Below are 23,310 nucleotides of genomic sequence, written 5' to 3'. Positions count from 1 at the left end.
CAGTAGTTCACACAAAAATGAAACTACTTTTTTTTTTTTTTTTTTTTGGGCTACAGATTGGGTTGTTTGTTTAACAGATTTTTTAAGACAAGGTTTGATCAAGTGGTTATTGTTTATAAAAGTCTTTTTTGTGTGTTTTATTTTAAGGGTGCTTTCACTCTAGCACTTTTGGTCCACACCCGGTCTCATCTTCTGAACTCAGATGTGCACCTGTGAACTAGATATTCTGAAGAATGTTGAAAAAAACAGCCATTGACATTCATAGTAGGAACAAAAAATACTTTGGAAGTTTTTTTTCTCCAGTATTTTCCAGTTTATTTTTCTTTGTGTTCAACAGTAGACAGAAACTTAAACAGGATTAGAACAAATGGAGGAGTAAATTTCATCTTTGTGTGGACTATTCCTAAAGGTCTTTCCCTCTGTCATCATTAAAGTTAGCAAATAAAATGTACAAAAGTGCTCATCATGTGGATGTTGTTTTTGTTGACAGGAGTGCACCGGCATCGCCCAATCACTCGGGCGTTCTCTCCGCCCACTCCAGCGGCGTTCAGACTCCTGACAGCCTATCACGTGAAGGCTCTCCGGTTCCCATGGAGTCAGAGCCCGTCTCTGTCCCACCCCCTGCTGCTGTTGCTGTTGCCGCCGTCCAACCCAAGCTAGCAGTAATTCAGGAGACCCGCTTTACCCAGAACACCACAGGTAATTATATTATCGGTGTATAGAGAGATCTGCAGAGTGGACGGAAATGCACTCAATAAAGCCAGTGACATCACTGTGAGCGGTAGGGTTCAATAGTATTTGGATGCAGCCTTTATGATGCAAGCTGAGACTGCATCACTCAGCGATGCAATATCAGACACAATGCACTCAAATGGAGCGAGTGACGTCACTGTGATGGTTAGGGGTGGGGTTAGGGAAGCCCATTAAAAAGCATTGGATGCAGCCCAGATTGCACTGCACCAGGTCTGCATCCATATCCCTCTCGTAGGGTTAGGGCAGGGATGGGCAAACTCGGTCCTGGAGGGCCGGTGTCCAGCACAGTTTAACTCCAGCACTAATCAAACACTACTTATGCACTATTCTACACCATTAAAGCACCTAGTATATGTTTGAATCAATGTAGTAAGCATGAGTGTTCACTCAATCTCTGTCTTATTTCTCCTCAGCGTCTCCCATCACCACGCAGCCGGTGCTGATCGCGGTTCAGCGTCCGCTCACTCAGAACATGAAGCCGGTGACGTACGCGGTGGCCGCTCCCGTATCGTCCTCCACGTCTGCGCAGCCGCTCATGCAGACTGTGCACGTGGTGCATCAGATCCCTGCGGTCGCCGTCAGCACCGTCAAAACTGAGCCGCGGGAGAACGGAGACTACGACGAGCTCAAAGGTAACTGCACCTGCTTAACACTTTCAGATACTAAATCATTTCTTTATTTTTATTTCATGCATGAAGAATCTGATTCAAGTTCAGACAAAAAGCAGCAGAAAAAAAATCGGATTTCTGTCCAGTCATTGCTGTACGTCTGTTTGCTTCAGATACTGTGAGTAACGCATGTTGTGTGTCTCTTTAGTGAAAGTAGAGGCGGTTCCTGGCATTGCTCACGGCTCCATAGGAACAGCCAATAGGGTGATCCAGACCAGCGCCGCAGCCACGCCCCTTCAGACCGTTACTATAGTGCAGCAAGCCCCATTGGGCCAGCACCAACTGCCAATCAAAACCATCACCCAGAACGGCACTCATGTCGTGCCCATCGCCACGGCGATACAGAGTCAGGCCAACACAGGTACCGCATCTTTTTTTTACAAGCTTGAGATTTTTATTAGTCTTTTTTTCTGTCTCTCTTCACAGAACTCCTGCATTCATTTGAACTGTGCATGTGCTTTATAGTCATGAGAAAAAACTCAGCCTATTGGTTAATTACGAATGAAGATTGATTCAGTCAAATACCTTCAAGCGATTACAAACACCATGAATAATGTTAATGAACCTAAACATGACTCGCATTTTATGGTAATTTCCACCAAAATGCTAATTGATTTGACAAATGAAAAACATGTTTGTTTAAATGGCAAAGGAGTATTTTCTCTCCTATTTAAAATAAATTAAAATAAAAAATAGTCAGTTTATTAGATTAGATTTATTTTTTCAAGTTTTTCAGGTGACACTTTATTTTATTAAAGCTATTAACTAGTCTATTATTACTTGCCTGTATTTAAGATATTGACTGTTCATTAGTACTTATAAAGCACATATTGTGCATGATCCTACTTTACATCCCTTATCCTATCTACCTAAACGAACTAATTCCGTAATAGCTTTTAATTCGCCATTAAACAGAAGTTAAGATTGTGCTTTTGTCCACTATTGTGATACACGTCCACTTGAAATGGTCCTGCATGATTTTCTTTGTGAATCGATTGGATTGTTAAAAGTCAGTCATTGCTAAAAAAAAATGAAGAACTGATGAATGGATGAATTCAGATCAGAAACAAGACACACCCTGATAGCCTCACCCTATAGCACTGATAGTTCAGCCCTAAAGCACTGAGAGCCCCACCCTAGTCCAGCTCTAAAGCACTGATCGCCCCACCCTAAATGCTTGATGCCCTCACTCTAAAAGACTAATAGTCCCACATTAAAGATCTGATAGCCCCACCTTAAAATGCTGATAATCCAGCCCAAAAAGCCCCACCCTAAAGGACTGATAGGCTTGCCCTAAAGGCCAGATAGTCCCGCCCTAAAGGCCTGATAGCCCCAGCCTAAAGCGTTGATAGTCCAGTCCTGACAGCCCCACCCTAAACGACTGATAGTCACACCCTAAGGACTGTAAGCCTTGCCCTAAAGGCCAGATAGTCTCATCCCCAAAGGCCTGATAGTCCCGCCCCTAGCATCTGATAGTCCCGACTTTAAGGTCTGATAGTCCCGTCCTAAAGGTTTGATAGTCCCGCCTTAAAGGCTTAATAGTTCTGCCCTTATGGACTGATAGTCCTGTCCTAAAGGCGTGATAGTCCCACCTTAAACTTCTGATAGCCCCACACTAAACTCCTGATAGCCCCACACTGAAGGACTAATAGCCTTGCCCTAAAGCCTAGATAGTCCCGCCCTAAAGGCTTGATAGTCCTGCCCCAAGTGTCTAATAGTCCCAACCTAATGAACTGATAGTCCTGTTCTAAAGGTCTGATAGTCCCACCTTAAAGGCCTGATAGTTCTGCCCTTATGGACTGATAGTCCTGTCCTTAAGGCCTGATAGTCCTGCCCCAAGGGTCTGATAGTCCTGTCCTAAAGGACCAATAGCCTCGTCCTAAAGGCGTGATAGTCCCACCTTAAACGTTTGATAGCCCCACTATAAAGGCCTGATATTCCTGCTCTGAAGGTCTGAAAGTCCCACACTAAGGGACTGATAGCCTTGCCCTAAAGGCCTGAAAGCCCCTTCTTAAAGGTATGATATTCTGCACTAAATGACTGATAGCCTTGCCCTTGAGGCCACCTAGTCCAGCCATAAAGGTCTGACAGTCCCATCATTAAAGCCTGATAGGGCCACATTAAAGGACTGATAGCCTTGAACTAAAGGCCAGATAGTCCCATCCTAAAGGTTTGATAGTCCCACACTGAAGCACAGATAGCTCCGCCCTAAAGGCATTCAATCTGACCAGGAAGTAAATAAAGTTGTTTTGAGGGGAAGGGAAGTTATGGTATTTGATTTCTTTTATGAGGGGAAATTATTATTATATAAATGATGTATAAATCTTTCTTTGCATCATTTCAGTACTATCTGCAAATCTTATCTAAAATGTCTCTTTCTGTTCATTCGCAGTGTCGAGTCCGCTTCACCTGTTGGCCGCTCACGCCTCTGCGTCCGCCTCTCTCCCCACAAAGAGACAGAACGGAGAAAAAGCCAGTGATCCACCAGAGAGCAAACGATTGAAGACTGAAGACGAAGAGCAGAAAGTCAGCTCAGACCCCAACGGAAGCGCGGCGGACACAGACTCCGCCAACCACAACTAGTTCAACACCACCCTTCTTCTCTGTTTATCTCCTTTCCTCTTTCCCATTCTCTCATCACGGTTTCTCTTCCATCCAGCTCACGGTGCCAAAACCTGAAGGCTTTCACTCTGGACTACACTCTGAAGCCAAGCAAAAAACCTAATGTCAGCAACAACCAACAAACAAAAAAAGAAAACCAAACGCATAGAAGAGCGTCCGTCATCAGCGTAATCTCTTCTTTTTTGTTTCTTTTTTTTTCAGTTTTATTACTCAAGAAGCCTGACTGAACAAGAACTCGCGCCTCCAAAAATACAAAAGCGACTGCCATCTGGTTTATAACCGGGCATTTTATGAAGACTTTCAACAGATGTTCTCCAATCAGAGGGCTCAGATTGCGTTCCTGGGACATATCTAGCATCTCACAGCCAAAACTGGACCGAATCCCAGAGGTTTAGCGAACATGCGATGCGCGCAGATGTTCATCCCATCTGCAGAGATTCTAGAACCCTCAATTTAGAATGTGAATTCCAGAACTCCAGCGGAACACGGGCTGCGTTCCAACATTCCAAAAGTGTGGCGTTCGAATCGCAGGAGGGCGAAAAAAAGCCGAGAGGATGTCCTGGAATGGAATTACACACCATGAACCACACATACGTTATTTCTGTTGTTGTTGTTTTTTTTTTTGTATAAATAGTGCATACTAGGGCTGTACTTGGAGACCGTCTTCAGCCAAAGGGATCAAAATATTCCGAAAAAATTCCTAAACTTTCGGCAGCTAGCCTGACAGCGTCCCACACAATCCCGTTTGCAGCAGTCGTAGTGGATAATATGCAGTATTTTGTCATTCATATGTGGAGCGTAGGGCGTGTTTTCGTTTCTAGAGACGTTTTAAAAAATAATAACAATAAGGATATATATATATAATAAGCAGCAGCAGCATAGGAGCAGAAGAGGACGTGGGACGTCTGGACTGTGTCTCTTTTCTGTTTTGTGAAACTGTGTAGTTTCTTTTCTAAGATGGAGAAAAAAAAAACAAAGTGTATCAGTGGAGTATTTCCTTCCTTTTCCGTTTTCTTTTTAAATCGGAGCTTTGTCACATTGACATTGTTTTCATCCTCGCACAGATGCCCGAGTGGACTCGTCATTTCCGTGTGTACTTGAGCTGTCATCATTCAGCTTGCATGTGACAGACTAGACAAACAAACGTACCTGAGCCGTCGACTTAAACGTGTAAAAAAAAAAGAAATAAAACAAGAAATGAGAACCTGCTTTGAATCGGACCACAGATCTGCACTTGATTCGACCGTTCTTCTGTTGACTTTCGTTTCGTTTCTTTCGTTTTTTTTCTCTCTGTTTGGTTCCCCTTTTTGTTTTTAGGCTGTATTGGTGTAGGCCGATTCTGTCTGCTTAATGATTTGATTCTGGTCAGGCCGGCGAGTCTGACTGATTATATATGTTTCAAACAAAAGCAAAAAAAAAATTATATGATTGATGTTTGTTCTGCTTCAGTGGGTCAATGCTTTTTTTTATAAATTAATTTAAAACCTTAAGCTTTTCATGTTCTTGTCTTCTTTTTATTTAAGCTTCAGTCCTTTACGTGTGCTCCATATATACAGTTGAAGTCAGAATTATTAGCCCCCCTGTATTATTAGCGCCCCTGTTGATTTTTTTTTCCCCCAATTTCTGTTTAATGGAGGGAAGATTGTTTCAGCACATTTCTAAACGTAATAGTTTTAAAAACTTATTTCTATTAACTGATTTATTTTATCTTTGTCATGATGACAGTAAATAATATTTTACTTGATATTTTTCAAGACACTTCTATACAGCTTAAAGTGACATTAAAAGGCTTAACTAGGTTAATAAGTTTAACTAGGCAGGTTAGGGTAATTAGGCAAGTTATTGTATAACGATGGTTTGTTCTGTAGAATATCTAAAAAAAAAATTAGCTTAAAGGGGCTAATAATTTTGTCCCAAAAATGTTTTTTTTTAAAAATTAATAACTACTTTTATTCTAGCCGAAATAAAACAAATAAGACTTTCTCCAGGAGAAAAAAATTTTATCAGACATACTGTGAAAATGTCCTTGCTCTGTTAAACATCCTTTGGGAAATATTTAAAAAAGAAAATAAAAATCAAAAGGGGGCTAATAACTCTGACTTCAACTGTATATACATACACTACCTGACAAAAGTAGTGTCACCTCTCCAAGTTGTAGGATCAACAAATAATGACTTGACTTCTAGTTGATCATTTGGTATCAGGAGTTGCTTATATGAAAGGCAAAAGCCTCTAGATTACGCTTATGTGACCAAAATATGATCATGCTTTGATTTTATAATTATTTCATTAGGACAGTAAGGTATAACTTTGCTTAGACACGCACTAGGGGATAATCTCTAATCAGAACCCGAGCATCTGCTTCCATCTTTGGATTGGCAGTATTCATGGATGATGTCACAATATTCTTAACCACGCCCCTCTTACTGTTAAACCTGATTAATACTTTCGCCTGGCGCCGCGTTGAGCTTCGCTAACTGCGCGTGCACCCCACGAAACAGACGAGGCTTTTACACTTTCCGCGTTCACCCTTGTGATATTCTTTAAAACGACAGGTGATCTGTCGAAGACAAAAAAAAAACACCGTAAAATCAGACTGATAAACAGAGAAGTAGAAAGTTTCCAGGACTACGTCATATCATTAATATCACTGAAGAATTTTTAACTAATTATTTTAATCAATTATTTTAATGATTATAAGGATTTTTAAAACTGTAAACGGTTATTTTTTAATCAAACTTTGATGCATCGCTTGCTTTTATATCCCGGACAGTTCTACCTTTTAAAGCTCGTTAAAATGTGAATGACTACAGAGCATGGGTTGCCACAAATATATTTTTATTATGGCAAGAATAAAAGCAAAATAAGTACACTTTAGCCCGCTCCACAATTCACACATTCCCGTCTGGCTAGTGTCTGTCCTCTACTTATGCTAAAAAGGCAATAATGGTCCAATATTCCTGACCATTATCACCAGTAAAGCCCAGAAAAACAGGCCTTCAGTGTATTGCAAACTGATACGTTCAAATATTTCTTTCCAGTAATCAAAGAAATCATTTGTTTCTTAATCATAGTTTTGTAAATATTAAATGGTTTTAAATTCAAAAGGTAAAATTCAAAATCTGTAATTGTTTACTACTAAAACCACCCAGGTCTCCACTTTTGTCATGATCTCTTTTTGGCTTTAACAAACTTATCCCCCAGGTTTAACAAAAAACTTTCCTCCTTTCCCACATCTGTTGCAATTTCTAGGCAGTTATTGCTCATCAGGTTGTCCATATGCATGGAAGGATCATAAAGATGTCTGTACAGGCGTACCTGTTTCAGACAAAATCTCTTCAAGGTGATTCATAATTAACTCAAATCGAATGCGGCGCTTGAGTCGAAATGTTGTCAGATATTGTAGAATAAAACTAAAATTAACATTTCACTCAAACATATGCCTGACAGCATGTTCTAACTACACACGACTCCAAGATTCCAGCAACAAGCAAATTTGGCTGTCTGCAGCAGACAATAAAATACTGCAAATATTATTTCAGCGTACAATAATAGTTTTCTTTGAGAATATGGTCATATGTAGCTTAATTCATGTGATTTGAAGCTCACCTTTTGGCATCATTTGATGCGAAAAAATATGCAGGACAACATTATGTATCCCTCAAAAAAAAAACAAAGATCATAGCCTAAAAATGAACCATTAGGGACATCCTCTGTTATATTTGGATTATTTAAAAATATCTTTCTGGCCCTGCAATGTTTTTTGAACTTGATTTTATAGTTAAATAAATGACAATCAAAATATCTGTGTGATAATTTGGTCATCTAAAAAATAAGTACGATCGATGACTAGCGTTAAAGGGCACCTATAGTGAAAAAATCTACTTTTCAAGCTATTTGGACAAACATATGTGTATATATAGTGTATAGACCATCATATTGGGGTGATACAAACACAGTCCTTTTTTTTTTTCAATTTAACAACTTAAAAACGGTAGACCAATTGGAGCGGTTTTCAGACTGACCGCAACTTTACGTAGAAGTGCGATTCCCCCGCCCACCAAATTGATTGACAGCTGCACGCATTAACATGTTCTGGTAGTCACGTTTATATGTCAACAAGACCAGACAGACTTACGCAAAGCAACCGGGAATAAAAGGTATGTTCTGTTCGCTAGGATCAGCAATCATCATCAAATGTGATTGAGAGTAAGTTTCACATGTTTAAAGTGTTTTAAAACAGAGTATGTGTGTAATTAATTACAGCGTTTTACTTCAGCTTTACTTCATCAGCACAGCCGCCTGTCAGAACAATTAGAAGGGAAGACCCTTCAATCCCGGTTTGTGGACGTTAAATCAGGTTTATTTCGCTCTGTCTGTCTGCCTGCCTGCCTGTGTGTGTGTGTGTGTTTGTGTCAGCTGCGGTGTGCGTGTGTGTGTGTGTGTGTGTGTGTGTGTGTGCGCGTGTGTGGGCGGGCGCGCGTGAACTTTGTAACGATATTGTGTGTGACTCAGCAATGCAACTTCACAATACTGATTAGTAAAGATAAGTTCTTACTATAGTATTTCTCACAAACACTACGTGAGACCTTACTTAAAGTCTGTTGTCTGACGCAGCCGAGGGAGGAGATTACAGCACGCGGGAAGGCACATAGAAACAGTAGGTGGGAAAGACTCGTCTTAAAGACGCAGTACGACAAAGCCACCCCCTGCTGGAAATCAGTATAAAACAGCATCTTGTAAAAGGTATAATGAAAAATCTGATGGGTATTTTGAGCTGAAACTTTACATACACATTCTAGAGACGCAAAAGACTTATATTAAATCTGAAAAAGGGGTAACCTAGTTGCCCTTTAAGTGAAAGTTCCGTGCTTGTTGGGACATTAATCCATTTTGAGACTTTCATTTTGTGGATCTAGAATTTTTTATGGAAATTTTAAATCTAAAATTGAGTAAAATAACTTCAAAACTGGGCTGCAGTATGGCACAGTCAATGCGCACCAGGTCACTGGTTCAAGTTTCGGCCGGGTCAGTTGGCATTTCTGTGTGAAGTTTGCATGTTCTCCCCGGGTTTCCCCTGAATTGGGTTAGCTAAATTGTCCGTAGTGCATGTGTGTGAATGAGTCTGTATGGGGGTTTCCCAGTGATGGGTTGCAGCTTGAAGGGTATCCGCTGTGTAAAACATATTCTGGATAAGTTGGCGGTTCATTCAAACTGTTATGGTGGTGAATTATTGCTACGGGTTTATTTATTTACCTTTTTAAAGGAATAGTTACCTGAAAACAAACATTTACTCACGTTGTGGTTCAAAACGTTTAAATTTTTCTTCTGTTGAACACAAAACAAGATACTTTGAAGAATGTTGGGATTAAAGCAGCCATTGACATCCATAGCAGGAATCTAAAATACTATAGAAGTCAACAGCAGTTGTTTTTCTTTAGTATATCTTCATTTGTGCTCAACAGAAAAAGAAATAAGCGCAGAACAAGTTAAAAGTGGCATCTTTTTAAATGCAGAATCTGTTCTATTTTGTTCCCGCTGCAGCTTTTAAGAGAAAGAACGCATTCTAAATGTTCAAAAGTAAAATTTGGGCGTGAATAACTGCTATGTTAGTTTATTGATACACTTTTTTTTTTTTAAGTTCACATGAAAAACGAACATTTACTCACACTCAGGTGGTTGAATGAATTTCTTCTGTTAAACACAAAACAAGATATTCTGAAGAGAGTTGGTATTAAAGCAGCCATTGACATCCATCGCAGGAATCTAAAATACTGTATAAGTCAGCAGCAGTTTTTATTTCACTATATCTTCATTTGTCGAGAGAAAGAAACAAGTGGAGAATAAGTTAAAGGTGGTGTAATTTTACCCATACTATTCCTTTAAATGCAGAATCTGTTATATTTTGATGGCTTTTAAGAGAAAGAACATGTTCTAAAAATAAAATTTGGGGGTGAATTATTGCTATATTAGTTTATTGATTCACCATTTTTAATATGGAACCGTTCACCTCAACACGAACATTTACTCGCACTCAAGTGGTTTAAAACATTTATGAATTCTGTTGAACACAAAACAAGATATTCTGAAGAATGTTGGGATTAAAGCCATTGACATCCATTGCAGGAATCTAAAATAGTAACAGTTAACAGCAGGTTTTCTCAGGACAATCGTAGTTTGTGTTCAACAGAAAACAACAAGCAGAGAATAAGTTAAAGGTGGTGTAATTGTAGGTGCACTGACTTTTTAAATGCTGAATCTGTTCTATTTTGTTCCCGCGGCGGCTTTTAAGAAAAAAGAACGCATTCTAAATGTTCTAAAAATAATTCTAGATCTCAGTTGTAAATTCAACACACGGTCATTTCTCCGATGAGCACTGTGCGGCGCTGGTGTGCAAGTTTTCAGACGGCTTCACATGCCACATTTATGATGAGGTGATTATCTGAACACCTCATGTACGGTTAACGTCTAGCTTTTTTTTTTAATGTACACTCAATATAGCTGAGACTTTAACCTCTCATCATAAGAAGCGTCTCTGGAGGCTTCAGAACTCTTTAATACACTGTTATTAAAGAAGATTTGATTGACCTCTGCGCTCCTCCTGAGGGACTCGTCCTCTCATTCTTGAGTTTTGACCTCGTTAAAGATGAATTTTGACATACAAAATGGCGGCTAAACGTCGAGTTTGGTTTCACGGTCGAGAAGTTCTCATATGAAGTGACATTAAATTGTTGTTCCACTGAAGACATGGACTGTTTTGACAATGTTTTTAGGTCCTTTTCTGAGCTTTAAACGTCTCTGGACATTTGCTGTCTATATTGAGGACAGAGTTGCCAGGCTTTCGTAACAAAGCTAGCTCAATTTCCAATCAAACTACACTTTAAAAAAATTGTTAATGGTTTCCGTATTTCGTGATTCACAAGTGTTTTCTGTTTATTTACTGTTGTGAATTGCATTAAGGGATGTTGATCTCTGCCATGTCCTGTTTTGATGTTAAAAATTCATTTTAACAAAGTGACTTTTATTGGCATTTTAGTTGTTTTAAATAATATCTAGAGAAATAAGTCTGTAAAATAACAGAAAATGTTCTAGCAGGTTATTACAAGGTGTGTAGTGTAATGTAAAACACCAACCCAGACAATAGATTGCTGCAAACTTCTAAAAAATGTTTATAAAAGTCACTTTTTTCAAACTTTTCAAGTTTGAAATTTGTTCAAGCTCTTATAAAGCAATTTAAAAAGCATAAATAAAAGTGGAAAACATGAATCACAAAGTACGGAAAAACAATGGCTATTTTTTTTACAGTGTAGCCCAAAACAAGCCCAATCCCTAAACTCAAAACATGCCATTCTCATACATAAAAGCTGGCATTTTTACACCACTTAATGCATAGTTTTGTTCTTTTCAAATTAAATTTAGCTATAATTTAAATTTTTAAAATAAATTTCATTATCATATCTTACCTTTAGATTGAGAGCAGATGAATTAAATCCTTCATTTGATTGTGGTGATGCTTTTTATTAGAATACCTATACTCACTGGCCACTTTATTCGGTACACCTTACTAGTACCGGGTTGGACCCTCTTTTGCCATCAGAACTGCCTTAATTCTTCGTGGCATAGATTCAACAAGGTACTGTAAATATTCCTCAGAGATTTTGCTTTTTATATTGACATGATAGCATCAGACAGTTGCTGCAGATTTGTAGACTACACATCCATGATGCGAATCTCCCGTTCCATCACATCCCAAAGGTGCTCTACTGGATTGAGATCTGGAGATTGTGGAGGCAATTTGAGTACAGTGAACTCCAGGCAACATTTTTCTAATCTTCTATCGTCCAATTTTGGTGAGTGTTGCTTGTGGCGTTCACTACAGCCCATAATTATTACTTTCAATTTATCTTGTTTGTCTTTTTTTCCCCTTTTCAGTTTTCTATTGGTTGATTTGGTGGCATCAGGCCTTTAAATTGGACGGAAGCAGACTTCTCGCGATCCCTCATTCCTCCACACCACCACAGTTTCTGACGGCTTTATTGTTGTGTTCTCCTTTATATTTTCCTTTTAATATAAATTTGGATTGGAGAGTTCCAACCTGCTTTAGATTTGTTTGGTTGTTATTTTATTATGTTATTGGGCTCCCCATGTCTTGTTATTTTAGATAGTTTTGCTGGTTATGTTAATAAATTATTAAGTTGGAGCACTTTGGTTGTTGTTTATTTATGTTACGTTGTCTTGAGATCACGAGTTGTATTTAAATTAGGGACTGTAACAGTGAGCTTGTGCGAATTGTAGCCTCAGTTTCCTGTTCTTAGCTGACAGGAGTGGCACCCGGTGTGGTCTTCTGCTACTGTAGCCCATCTGCCTCAAGGTTGGACGTGTTGTTTGTTCAGAGATGCTCTTCTGCAGACCTCGCTTGTAACGAGTGGTTATTTGAGTTAATGCTGCCTTTCTATCAGGTGGACCCTGCCTGGCCATTCTCCTCTGGCCTCTGGCATCAACAAGGCATTTGCGCCCACAGAACTGCCGCTCACTAGATATCTTCTCTTTTTCAGACTATTCTCTGTAAACCCTAGAGATGGTTGTGCGTGAAAATCCCTGTAGTTTCTAGTTCCCTGTAGTTTCTTCAGCAGTTTCTGAAATACTCAGACCAGCCCGTCTGGCACCAACAACCATGCCACCTTCAAAGTCACATAAATCACCTTTCTTCCCCATTCTGATCTGCTCAGATTGAACTACAACAGATCGTCTTGATCATGTCTACATGCCTTAATGCATTGAGTTGCTGCCATGTGATTGGCTGATTACAAATTTGCGTTAACGAGCATTTGGACAGGTGTACCTAATAAAGTGGCCGGTAGGTGTATGAATTGTGTTCTGAATTAGATTTCTATTTAATATTGTTGGTTTTTTGCTATTACAAATTGTATTTGTGCATTTATGAGCTGTTTCATATTTATGAATTGTGCTGTGCATGTGCTATTAATTTTATTTTGTAAATGTATTTTTGAGACTGATCTGACTTCATATATATTCAGTTCACCTTTATTTGTATAGCGCTTTCACAATGTAGATTGTGTCAAAGCAGCTTCACATAGAAGATTCTAGTGAATTGAAACCGTGTCAGTTTATATATAACGCCACAATTTCAGCTAAATATAATATATGCAACATGTCAAATAAAAAAAAAATGCTGCATACTAAAAAAAGATCCGCAGAAAAATCACACACTTGGCAACACTGATGGAGGATAAGGGAGCTCTCTGATTTCATCTAAAAACATCATTATTTGTGTTCGAAGATGAACTAAGATCTTAACAGATACGACACAAGGGTGAGTACTTAATAACCCAGTTTTCATTTGTGCATGAACTAACCCTTTACTTTTGATCTGTTTTTTTTTTTTTAGGAACAAGCCTCGTCAGTCAGACACAGTGAAAAAAAATGAGTTTACTCATTTGTTTCAAGGTAAATGGTTGCAAACAGTTTACATGAACTGAATTCAAAAGTTGACCATTACTAAGTTTAATTTGTTTGTTTGAATTTGTTTGTAAGTGGGTAAATTCAGCCCATATCAATAGTTTGCAACCACTCACCTTAAATATAATAAGTCCTATGAATCATTTTTTTTTCAGTGCAGCAGGAAAAAGGCAGCGGTGGATCAGAGCTGCAGATATCGGATGTAAAGCGAGACAGACGGGAGGCTGGTGGGAGGTAAATGAAAGCTCTAATGAACACGTCTCGCTGGCACACGGACGTGGGCGATGTCGCCATGGCAACCAGGAGCCGAGTGATGCTGATGAGAGGAAACGAGACGCTGGCATCGCTCTCCATCACACCTATTCAAGCCGGCTTCCTCTGAATAAAAGCAGGACCTTGAGTTTCACTGAGCCTCGCAGGTCATACAGTCACAGCTGCGGCAGAATTCATCAATCATTCATTTTCCTTTAGCATAGTTCCTTGTTCATCAGGGGTCACCACAGCGGAATGAACCGCCAACTCATCCAGCATATGTTTTACTCAGCGGATACACTTCCAGCTGTAACCCAGTCCTGGAAAACATTCACACACTATGGCTATTTTAGCTTAATTCACCTATAACGCATGTGTTTGGACTGTGGGGAAAACCAGAGCACCCAGAGGAAACCCACACTGCAGGGAACATGCAAACTCCACACAGAAATGCCAACTGGCCCAGCCAGAAATCAAACCAGTGGCCTTCTTGATGTGAAGCGAAATGCTAACCTTTGAGCCACCATGTGTGGCAGAATTAAACATCCAAAAAAATGATGTAGCCAGAGGTACATATGACTGCATTTCATCTTTAAAACCAACACTTAAGGACACCGTGTGGACTGCTTTCTCGCTGTTACCAGTTTGCCCAGTAGCTTGCCATGTACAAAGGTAGACTTAAATGCAAGGAGGAGTTGACCGTGACGTCAGGGTTCAAGTCCGGCGAAGAACAGTTCCAGAAAGCAGGTAAGAAAAACAAGCCAAAAAAATAAGATAAACAAGTAAATAACAAGGTGAGAATGTGGTAAAATCGGAAAATGTAGTATAAATTAGGCGAGAGCTTTTCTTTTCTGGATTGCCTTTTTTTTCTGGAAAACACTATTGGTTGGTTTTAGGGATGTGGTTGGGTGGGTCAATTGGTCCTAAAAAAAAAAAAAGCTATCAGTTTGGTTAAGGGAAGAGCGTTATTGGGTCGACCTGTGCTTTTGAAAACATTATCGGTTGGGTTTAGGGAAGTGGGTGGGCGGGTGAATTGGTCCTTTTAAAAGCACTATTGGTTGGGTTAAGGGAAGGAGGAGGGTGGGTCAGTCAACAGCGGTCTCTGGTAGATTTACGTGACAACATCAGGCACGAATGGCACTTGTTAGAGAAATTTGAGATCTCAAACTAGCGGCCTCTGGTGGATTCAAGAAAACAAAAGCAGATATCAGTTTAGATTTGGAAACCGATATATAGGCCGATGATTACAATTTAATTAAAAGTATCTGCATTATTGTAAACACATTCAGAGGACAACTGTTTATTTATTTTATTTTAAAGCCTTAATTACAGAAAAGAAGAACTTTTAGTTAGCTATTCAATTCTAGAGCCAATTTTATAAAGTTTTATATAATGTATATAAATAAAAACTGCCTGTTAATAAATATATTGCATTTGCTGCTGAATTTAGTTCAATCTTGAAACCTTCTACATTTGCAAAATGTGTAGGTATGCCACAAAGTACACTGTTGAAAAATGAACCTGACTCTGAAATATGATTGGTTGTATGAAATTAGAATAATAATTAAATAGGTGAATGTTAAAGGTAAATATAGGAGATCAAAATTACAGATCATTTCATAAACTTTTAATTTTAAAGACATTTTTGTTGCGGCTATACCATGGTAATACAACAGTTTTTTTTTCTTTTAATAAAACAACTTTATTTTTTACTTCATCTTTCTGTAATCTGCTCAGTAAGGCATGAAAATATTTACAATAACATACATTTTTTTGTAATTATGGTCAAAAACTAGGCATGCACCGATAACCGATATCTCAGTAGATTTGGAGATCGATATACAAGTCAATAAATATAAATGCTTCAAATTATTCTGCATGATTGCAATAAACAAAGGCAAACACATTCAGTGAACATATGCATTTAATTTAAAACGTGAACTTAAAAAAAAGTTTGAACTTATTTCTGAAATGTATTAACTATTCAATTCTGTCCAACTTTCTTTTATATAAATACAATATACTGCCTGACAAAAAAAGCATAAATAAAGTGACAATTAACCAAAATCTTTTTAAAATGCAATATCATCCTAATTTAAATATCAGATTGATAACGATAATATTAAAAATAGCATTTATCAGCCGATATCAATATGACTGAACCGATATATCGGTTCATCCCTATTTGAAAACCATAGTGTATAATTATACACTCTACAAATGAACCTGACCTGACTTGATTTTTGCTTCTGAAATCCCACTGCTGTGTTCTGTGGCCAAATATAGCATATTTGCTGCTAGCCGGTTCTGAACCTGCAGATGATCCGCTGGTCTTTAAGAGCTATTCTTTGGCGTGTTTAATCCTGATCCTCTGCTCACCCACAGTCCTGTTTCTGACCCCTGACACGCAGAGGTCAATGAAGGATCAGCCCAATCTCATTAGCTCACCGCTCTTATGCTAACAAGCTCTTATAGGCTACTCGGGCAAACCACTTCATCATTCTAGGTCACTAAATTTAGTCACGGATATTTACATTGACATTAACACAATGTCATGTTTTTGTTTCGGTTAGATTCTGATGCACTCTTTTCATTAATATGTTTATTAAATGAAATCATTAAATAAACATTGTATATGTTTTAATACTCTCTTTGCTTGCAAATATGAATAACAATGCTGTTATATAGTCGCAAAAATACAGTAGTCAACATTTGAAGTGTATTATAAATGTTTTTATATAAAAATAGTTTAATAAATTTATAATAAATGAATATATATTGATACTGTTGCTTTCAGGACAGCTCTGGTGAAAGTTTTTGATCCACATGTTTAGGACATGCTGTCATATGATACTGTGGTTTTTATTGTTGTTTTTGGACACACGCCATTTTCCTCAGCATTACCAGGTCAGTACACTTGTTTCACAATTTATCAGTCAAGGACACGTGAGGTTTTCATGGTATTTTTGGAAATAAAATTGTGATAATACGTGTTTATTTTTGGTTTTCTAGGTCACTAAGTTTAGTTATCATGAAATCTAGAAAATTTCTGTTTGTGGAACTCGGTAGATAAAGTTATATGTGACCCTGGCGCACTTATGTCTTACACCCCCCAATCACCCCCCCCCCCCCCCAAAAAAAATTGGGACAGTACGAAAGACGCAAATGAAAAAGAAAGAAGTGATGTCTAAATTTACTTTGACTTGTATTTCACAGCACACGATATGAACACAATTTTTATGTGTTCCTCATGATTTTATTTTATTTATTTATTTATTTATTTTTGAGATATTAATTGAATCGCATTGCACAACATTACAGCAAATGTTACAGCATCTCAAGTTTTTTTTTTTTTTTTGCAAAAAAGAAATAATAATAATAATAATTCGTTACATTTATATAGCGCTTTTCTGGGCACTCAAAGCGCTTTACACAATGGGGGGGGGGGAATCTCCTCATCCACCACCAGTGTGCAGCATCCACCTGGATGACGCGACGGCAGCCATTTTGCGCCAGACCGCACACCACACACCAGCTGATTGGTGGAGAGGAGACAGAGTGATGATATGCCAATCATGATATGGGGAGGGTTAGGAGGCCATGATGGACAGAGGCCAGTGGGCAGATTTGGCCAGGATGCCGGGGTTAAACCCCTACTCTTTTTCGAAGGACATCCTGGGATTTTTAACGACCACAGAGAGTCGGGACCTCGGTTTAACGTCTCATTCGAAAGACGGCGCTCACTGAGCAGTATAGAGTCCCCGTCACTATACTGGGGCATTAGGACCCACACAGACCGCAGGTTGGGCACCCCCTGCTGGCCTCACTAACACCACTTCCGGCAGCAACCTAGCTTTCCCAAGTGGTCTCCCATCCAGGTACTGACCGGGCGCAGCCCTGCTTAGCTTCAGTGGGCGACCATGTGAGAGTTGCAGAGAGCTAGCTGCTAAATAAACAAGTTAAATATCACACACATAAAAAATATAAGTAAAAATTAAAAACAATAATAATATCTGTAATAGAATAAAATAGTTAAGAGAAAAAGGAAAAAAAAACAGAATATCTAACCCGTAAACCCCCCCAACCCCCCCCCCCCCCCACCCCTGGGACTGAAGCTTATGTTGTTTGTTTTTGTTTTTTTGTTGTTTTGTTTTTCAAAATAAACACATATTTCAATTTTGGTTCTTGCAACACATTCCAAAAAAAGTTGGAGCAGTGAAGCATTTACCACTTTGTAATGTTGCCATTGCTTTTCTCAACACTTAAAAGACATTTAGGGACTGAAGACACTAGTGATGAAGTGTTTCAGATGTAATTTTGTTCCATTCCTCCTGCAAACAAGTCTTAATGTGGGCAACAGTACAGGGTTTGGTTGCTGCTTTTTGCACTACACATTCTCTATTGGAGACAGGTCAGGACTGCAGGCGGGCCAGTCAAGTACTTGTATAAACATTTATTTTTGTTTTTTTAGGTCACTTAATTTAGTTATCATTATATCTAGAATATTTTAGTGATGGAAGTTCGGATCATTTTACTGACTCGGATCTTTGAGTTTCGTTCATCGAGATGAACAAATCTTTTTTTGAGTAATTTCGTTCATTTGGTTCAACTTGCCAAAATATTATTAAAATGTTACGAATTGCTTCCAAACACATCTACAACTAGCCCAAAAGATTGATCACACGACAAATAAGTCTTAAATAGAATACTATAAGGAGAAAATAATACTTCAATGTTTACCTGCTCTTTTGTCTAAGAAGGTATTGTTGTCTCTTCGCTCAGCTCACCTCTTCATGTCTTCAAATGTCAGGGGTTCATTCACGTTACACTGACAGTCACATATATTCTTAACCAATGTGCACAGTCTTAGCCGATAGGAGCCATGATAATTAGTTCACCTTTCAATTCTTCTGGTTCTTGAGTTGTTCGTTCATCACGTGACAGAATGACTTAAACTCGAGGACTTGAGAGGGGAACAGATGAATTCTTTTTCCGGCTCTAAACGCATATGATTAGCCCGTGAGAAACGGATGATTCAAACCCGATAGAGGACTCGAGAAATGAACGGATCAATTCTTTTCCCGGGTCTAAAAGTATATGATTGGCTTCAGCCTTTCCGCGATAACAGACTCAAAAGACTTGAATGAACGATACCACCTGCACAAATGTGCGCACGCACTGATGAACAAATCACTCCCTGAGAGGACTCGTAGTTCCCGAGTCGTATTGAAGTTTCGTTCAAAAAGACCGATTCGTTCAAGAACGACCCATCACTAGAATATTTCTGTTTGTGGAACTCGGAAGATAAAGTTATATGTGACCCTGGAGCACTTTTGTCTTACACCCCCAAATTCCCCCCAAAATTGGGACAGTACATAAAACGCAAATGAAAAAAAAAAAAAGTAGTGATTTCTAAATTTACTTTGACTTGTATTTCATTGCACACAATATGAACACACAATATTTAGTGTGTTCCACGTGATTTTTTATTTTTCAAAATAAACACATATTTCAATTTTGGTTCTTGCAGCACATTTTAAAAAAAAAACTTGAGAAGTGAAGCCTTTACCACTTTGTAATGTTGCCATTGCTTTTCTCAACACCTAAAAGACATTTAGGGACTGAAGACACTAGTGATGAAGTGTTTCAGATGTAATTTTGTCCCATTACTCCTGCAAACAAGTCTTAATGTGGGCAACAGTACAGGGTTTTGTTGCTGCTTTTTGAACTACATATAACGGAGGCCAGCTAGCAGATACTGTGCAGGTAAACCTCACTCCTCTGACGTCTAAAGGTGCTCTAGCGACAGTCGCTAGAGGCCATGGTCTTTAGCCTCCTTGGTAGAGCAACTGACTCCCATGCGGAAGGTTGCCGGTTTGATACCTGCTCGGAGCGGGTTGTGTGGTGTAGGACTGGCGGGGTTACATACACATTCTCTATTGGAGACAGATCAGGACTGCAGACAGGCCAGTCAAGTACTTGTATACTCTTCCTCTACAGTCAGGACTTTGTAATGTGTGCAGAATGTTGTTTTTGCATCGTCTTGTTGAAATATGCAGGGGCGTCCCTGCAAAAGAAGGCAGGATATTGTGCTCCAAAATCTCTATGAAGTGCTAGTTATCTTTGCTAAGGGCACTGACACAACCCCATACCATGACAGACCCTGGCTTTAGAACTTGTTGCTGGAAACAGTTTTCTTCTTTGGTCTAGAATACATGGCGTCCATTTCTCTCAAAAATACCTGAAGTGCTTATTCATCTTACTACAGTACACGTTTCCATTGTGTGATGTTTTATCCCAAATTCTTCTGAGCCCAGAGAACTTGACGGCCATACTGGACACTGTTAACATAGGGCTTCCTTTTGGCACAGTATAGTTTTCACTGGCATTTGTGGATGTAATTATGTAATATGGTACTTGACAAAGGTTTGCCGCTGTAGTCCTGAGCCCATGTGTTGATATCGCTTATAGATGAATGAGGATTCTTGATGCAGTGCCGCCTGAGGGATCGGCGATCTTGGTAGTTCAGCTTAGACTTCCCCTATTGTCCTTTACGCCAGTGGTTCCCAGCCATTTTGCTGCTAGTGGGTTAAATTTGGGCACTCAAGTGACCAAGATGTAAGTGATAGTATGGTCATTTTTCAAAATAAAAGATCGTTCACACTCGGGTTATATATAAAACTGAAACAATTAGTGATTTCTTGTGCAGCTTGGTATTAATTGATCCACGGACCGCTACAGGTCCACGGCCTAGTGGATGAGGACCACTGAGCTAGGGGATAATGAACTATAAGGCAACATGATCATTCTCCTAATTGTCCATTGCTAAGAATTTTTTTAAAATATGACTTGACATCCCACAAAGCTCGCTAAGGCCCCCTTGTTTTCCTCCTGATTCCTTGAATCTTTTATTGATGTTCTGCACTGTTGAAGGTGAAATATCCAAATGTCTTCTCATCTTTCTTTGAGGAACATTGTTTTTAAACATTTCAATAATTTTCTCACATATTTGTTGGCAATCTGGGGATCCTCATTCCATCTTTGCTCCTAAAAAACTAGACATTTCTTGGATGCTGCTGTTGTATCAAATCATAATTATCACCTGTTTCAAGTCACATCATCATTTAACAAATTCACTTGATTGCCAACCCTAAATTGCTTCTTTCCCAACTTTTTTTTGGACAGTGTCGCAGGTCTGAATGACAGGAGAGAACATATATATCTTCAAATGAAATGAAGTTGACCAGACAAAACATGAAATATGTTGTGTTCATGTTGTCTGCACTGAAATATAAGTCAAAGTACATTTGGAATTCACTACTTTCTTTTTTTTTTTTTTTTATTCGGGTTTTCCATACTGTCACAACTTTTTCTAATTAGCCTACACTAAATGACAAATTTATACTTAAAACAAGTCATGTTTTATTATTTTATCTTCACAAAACTTATTTGAAAGAGACTTTTGTATGTATAATACGTTTTGTGAATTTGCTTTAATCTTATAAAAGGCCCTACAAGCTTTTTTACACAAATCAAAATGTCATGACAATGATTTACAGAGAAAGTGCTAGTAAATAATTGCCCGTGAAAATCCCGAGATTAAAAACCATGTGCAATTACTGTATATTATGGTGTATGATACTGCCTACGTGCCACTGAGTGCTTCAGCAACAACAACACACGGTCGACAATCATAACCTCGACAGCCCCTCCAGTGTTATCGGCTATTTTAAACACTGAGCTCGCTGATTGATCCCTTGTGATCCGCGTTTTGAAATCACAAAGCCGAACAACAATCTCTTTTGTGTTTGGAGCGAGTAATTCACAGGAATTCGGCTGGTCAGATCGGGCCGAGCGCAGATGAGCTTACGTTTATTATGAAAGAGACTCAGGTTAGTGCTGCTAACCTGGCGCGAGTCTGGACGCTGGTTTTCGCTCGCTATCAGCAGGTGGAGGAGAAGTGTGTGTTGAGGTGAAATGTTTCTGTGTGTGAGGTGAATGCTGCAGGTCCTCAGTTTCCCTCATGGGGGCGCTCTGGAGCAGAGAATGTGTTTGTGTGTCTCTATTGTGTTTTTCCAGAACAGACTATATTTTATTTACACGTACAGTTTTTCTCAATAGCTTTGGGCCTGTTGTCGAATATTTATTTATTTATTTTCGAAATCCTAAGTTAATATCTCTGAACTATTAGCTTCTTATATTGGAATTATTTATTTTAAAAAATAGCAGATGTTGGAGTGAGGGGAGCAGGGGGCAGCCATTGACATCCATAGTAGCAAAAATACTACTTCAAGATGATTGTTTTAGGTGTATTTAGTTAATTTATTCATATTGACAACTAAATTTTACATTCATATACAGTTGGAGTCAGAACTATTAGCCCCCCTGTTTATTTTTTCCCAATTTCTGTTTAACTGAGAGATTTTCTTTCAACACATTTCTACACTTAATAGTTTAAATAACTCATTTCTAATAATTGATTTATTTTATCTTTGCCATGATGACAGTAAATAATATTTGACTAGAAAAATTTTTAAGACACTTCTATACAGCTTAAAGTGACATTTAAAGGCTTAACTAGATTAATTAGGTTAACTAGGCAGGTTAGGGTAATTAGGCAGGTTATTGTATAATGAGGGTGTTACAAATATTGCTTAAAGGGGCTAATAATTTAGACCTTTAAATGGCTTTTATAAAATTAAAAACTGTTTTTATTCTAGCCGAAATAAAACAAATAAGGCTTTCTCCAGAAGAAAAAATATCATAGGAAATACTGTGAAAAATTCCTTGCTCCATTAAACATAATTTAAGAAATAATTAAAAAAGAAAAATATACAAGAAGGGGTTTAATAATTCTGATTGCAATTGTATAAAGTTACACGCATTTACACAAGTGAATAAATAGACTAAATGTTGGGCTTCAGTGTGGGCCTATTTATGAGTTCTGAAGGTGAAAGTAAGCTCACGGCCCGCTTCTTAGCATGTAGCCAGATCCGCTTCTACATGACTTGGCATAAAGTGAGATTTTCCGCTCTTCGAAGCGAGTTTAATATTTAGCCATCTGTTATCAGACCAACAGAAACCTCCTCGGTGCCAGATGAACTATTCTGGATGCGATAGGTTTGTTTGTGTGGAGATTCTCTAATCAATACAAGTGTGAACGCAGACATCTGTGTTTCCAGATCGTGCTGTTGAGGATGTTCAGAGCAGGTTTTTGACATCTGTATGTTTGTGTCAGAAGTCAGATGTTTCTTTTCCTGCTAGGGGTCAAAGGTTGACACGGCAGGGTCACGCAAAGGGCAGCGTTTGCCAGGTAATGTTGCATAAGTCTCTGTTACTGTCCAGCTGAACTGTACTGTAAAGATAATCAACTCCTCATTTTAGCAGTCAATTTGAATTATTCTACTTGTTTATTTTTGTTGTTCCTATTTGTCTTTTGTTTTTTAAATTGTAGCTTGTGCAGCTTTTTAAAAATTGTTTTTGATTGTAATACTTGATTGGCTTTAATATGGAGTCAAAGCAGTCTCAAAAATAA

General features: G+C 38.6%; 2 protein-coding genes and 1 long non-coding RNA gene across 9 annotated transcripts in view; 2 read left to right on the top strand and 1 right to left on the bottom strand.

Moving 5' to 3' along the window:
* Window positions 1–5,533, top strand: part of foxk2b (forkhead box K2b) — a 51,652-nt gene extending 46,119 nt beyond the window's left edge. Inside the window, exons 6-9 of one of the 3 annotated variants that reach the window (XR_015480417.1) lie at window positions 491–699; window positions 1,167–1,385; window positions 1,570–3,438; window positions 3,570–5,258. Coding sequence is in view for 1 of the 3 variants with exons in the window: in XM_087243938.1 (XP_087100064.1) it covers window positions 491–699; window positions 1,167–1,385; window positions 1,570–1,782; window positions 3,814–4,004 (832 nt within the window). In the remaining 2 variants the exon portion in view is untranslated. Of the gene's footprint in view, window positions 1–490; window positions 700–1,166; window positions 1,386–1,569 lie in introns of all 3 variants that reach the window. The other 2 variants (XR_015480418.1, XM_087243938.1) reach the window with 2 other exon arrangements.
* The window catches only part of LOC148679716 (uncharacterized), a 143,096-nt gene that overhangs the window by 117,316 nt on the left and 2,470 nt on the right, over window positions 1–23,310 (bottom strand). The gene's annotated exons all lie outside the window — the stretch shown is intronic.
* Window positions 22,875–23,310, top strand: part of LOC147845506 (uncharacterized) — a 99,852-nt gene continuing 99,416 nt past the window's right edge. Inside the window, exon 1 of one of the 5 annotated variants that reach the window (XM_087243951.1) lies at window positions 22,875–23,088. The gene's annotated coding sequence lies outside the window, so the exon portion shown is untranslated. The remainder of the gene's footprint in view (window positions 23,089–23,310) is intronic. The other 4 variants (XM_087243952.1, XM_087243948.1, XM_087243950.1 and 1 more) reach the window with 4 other exon arrangements.

The sequence above is a fragment of the Danio rerio genome, chromosome 3 (genome assembly GCF_052040795.2).
Source record: "Danio rerio strain M-AB ecotype USA chromosome 3, GRCz13ab, whole genome shotgun sequence".
Lineage (NCBI taxonomy): Eukaryota > Metazoa > Chordata > Actinopteri > Cypriniformes > Danionidae > Danio > Danio rerio.
This window is presented reverse-complemented; position numbering and strand designations above follow the sequence as displayed.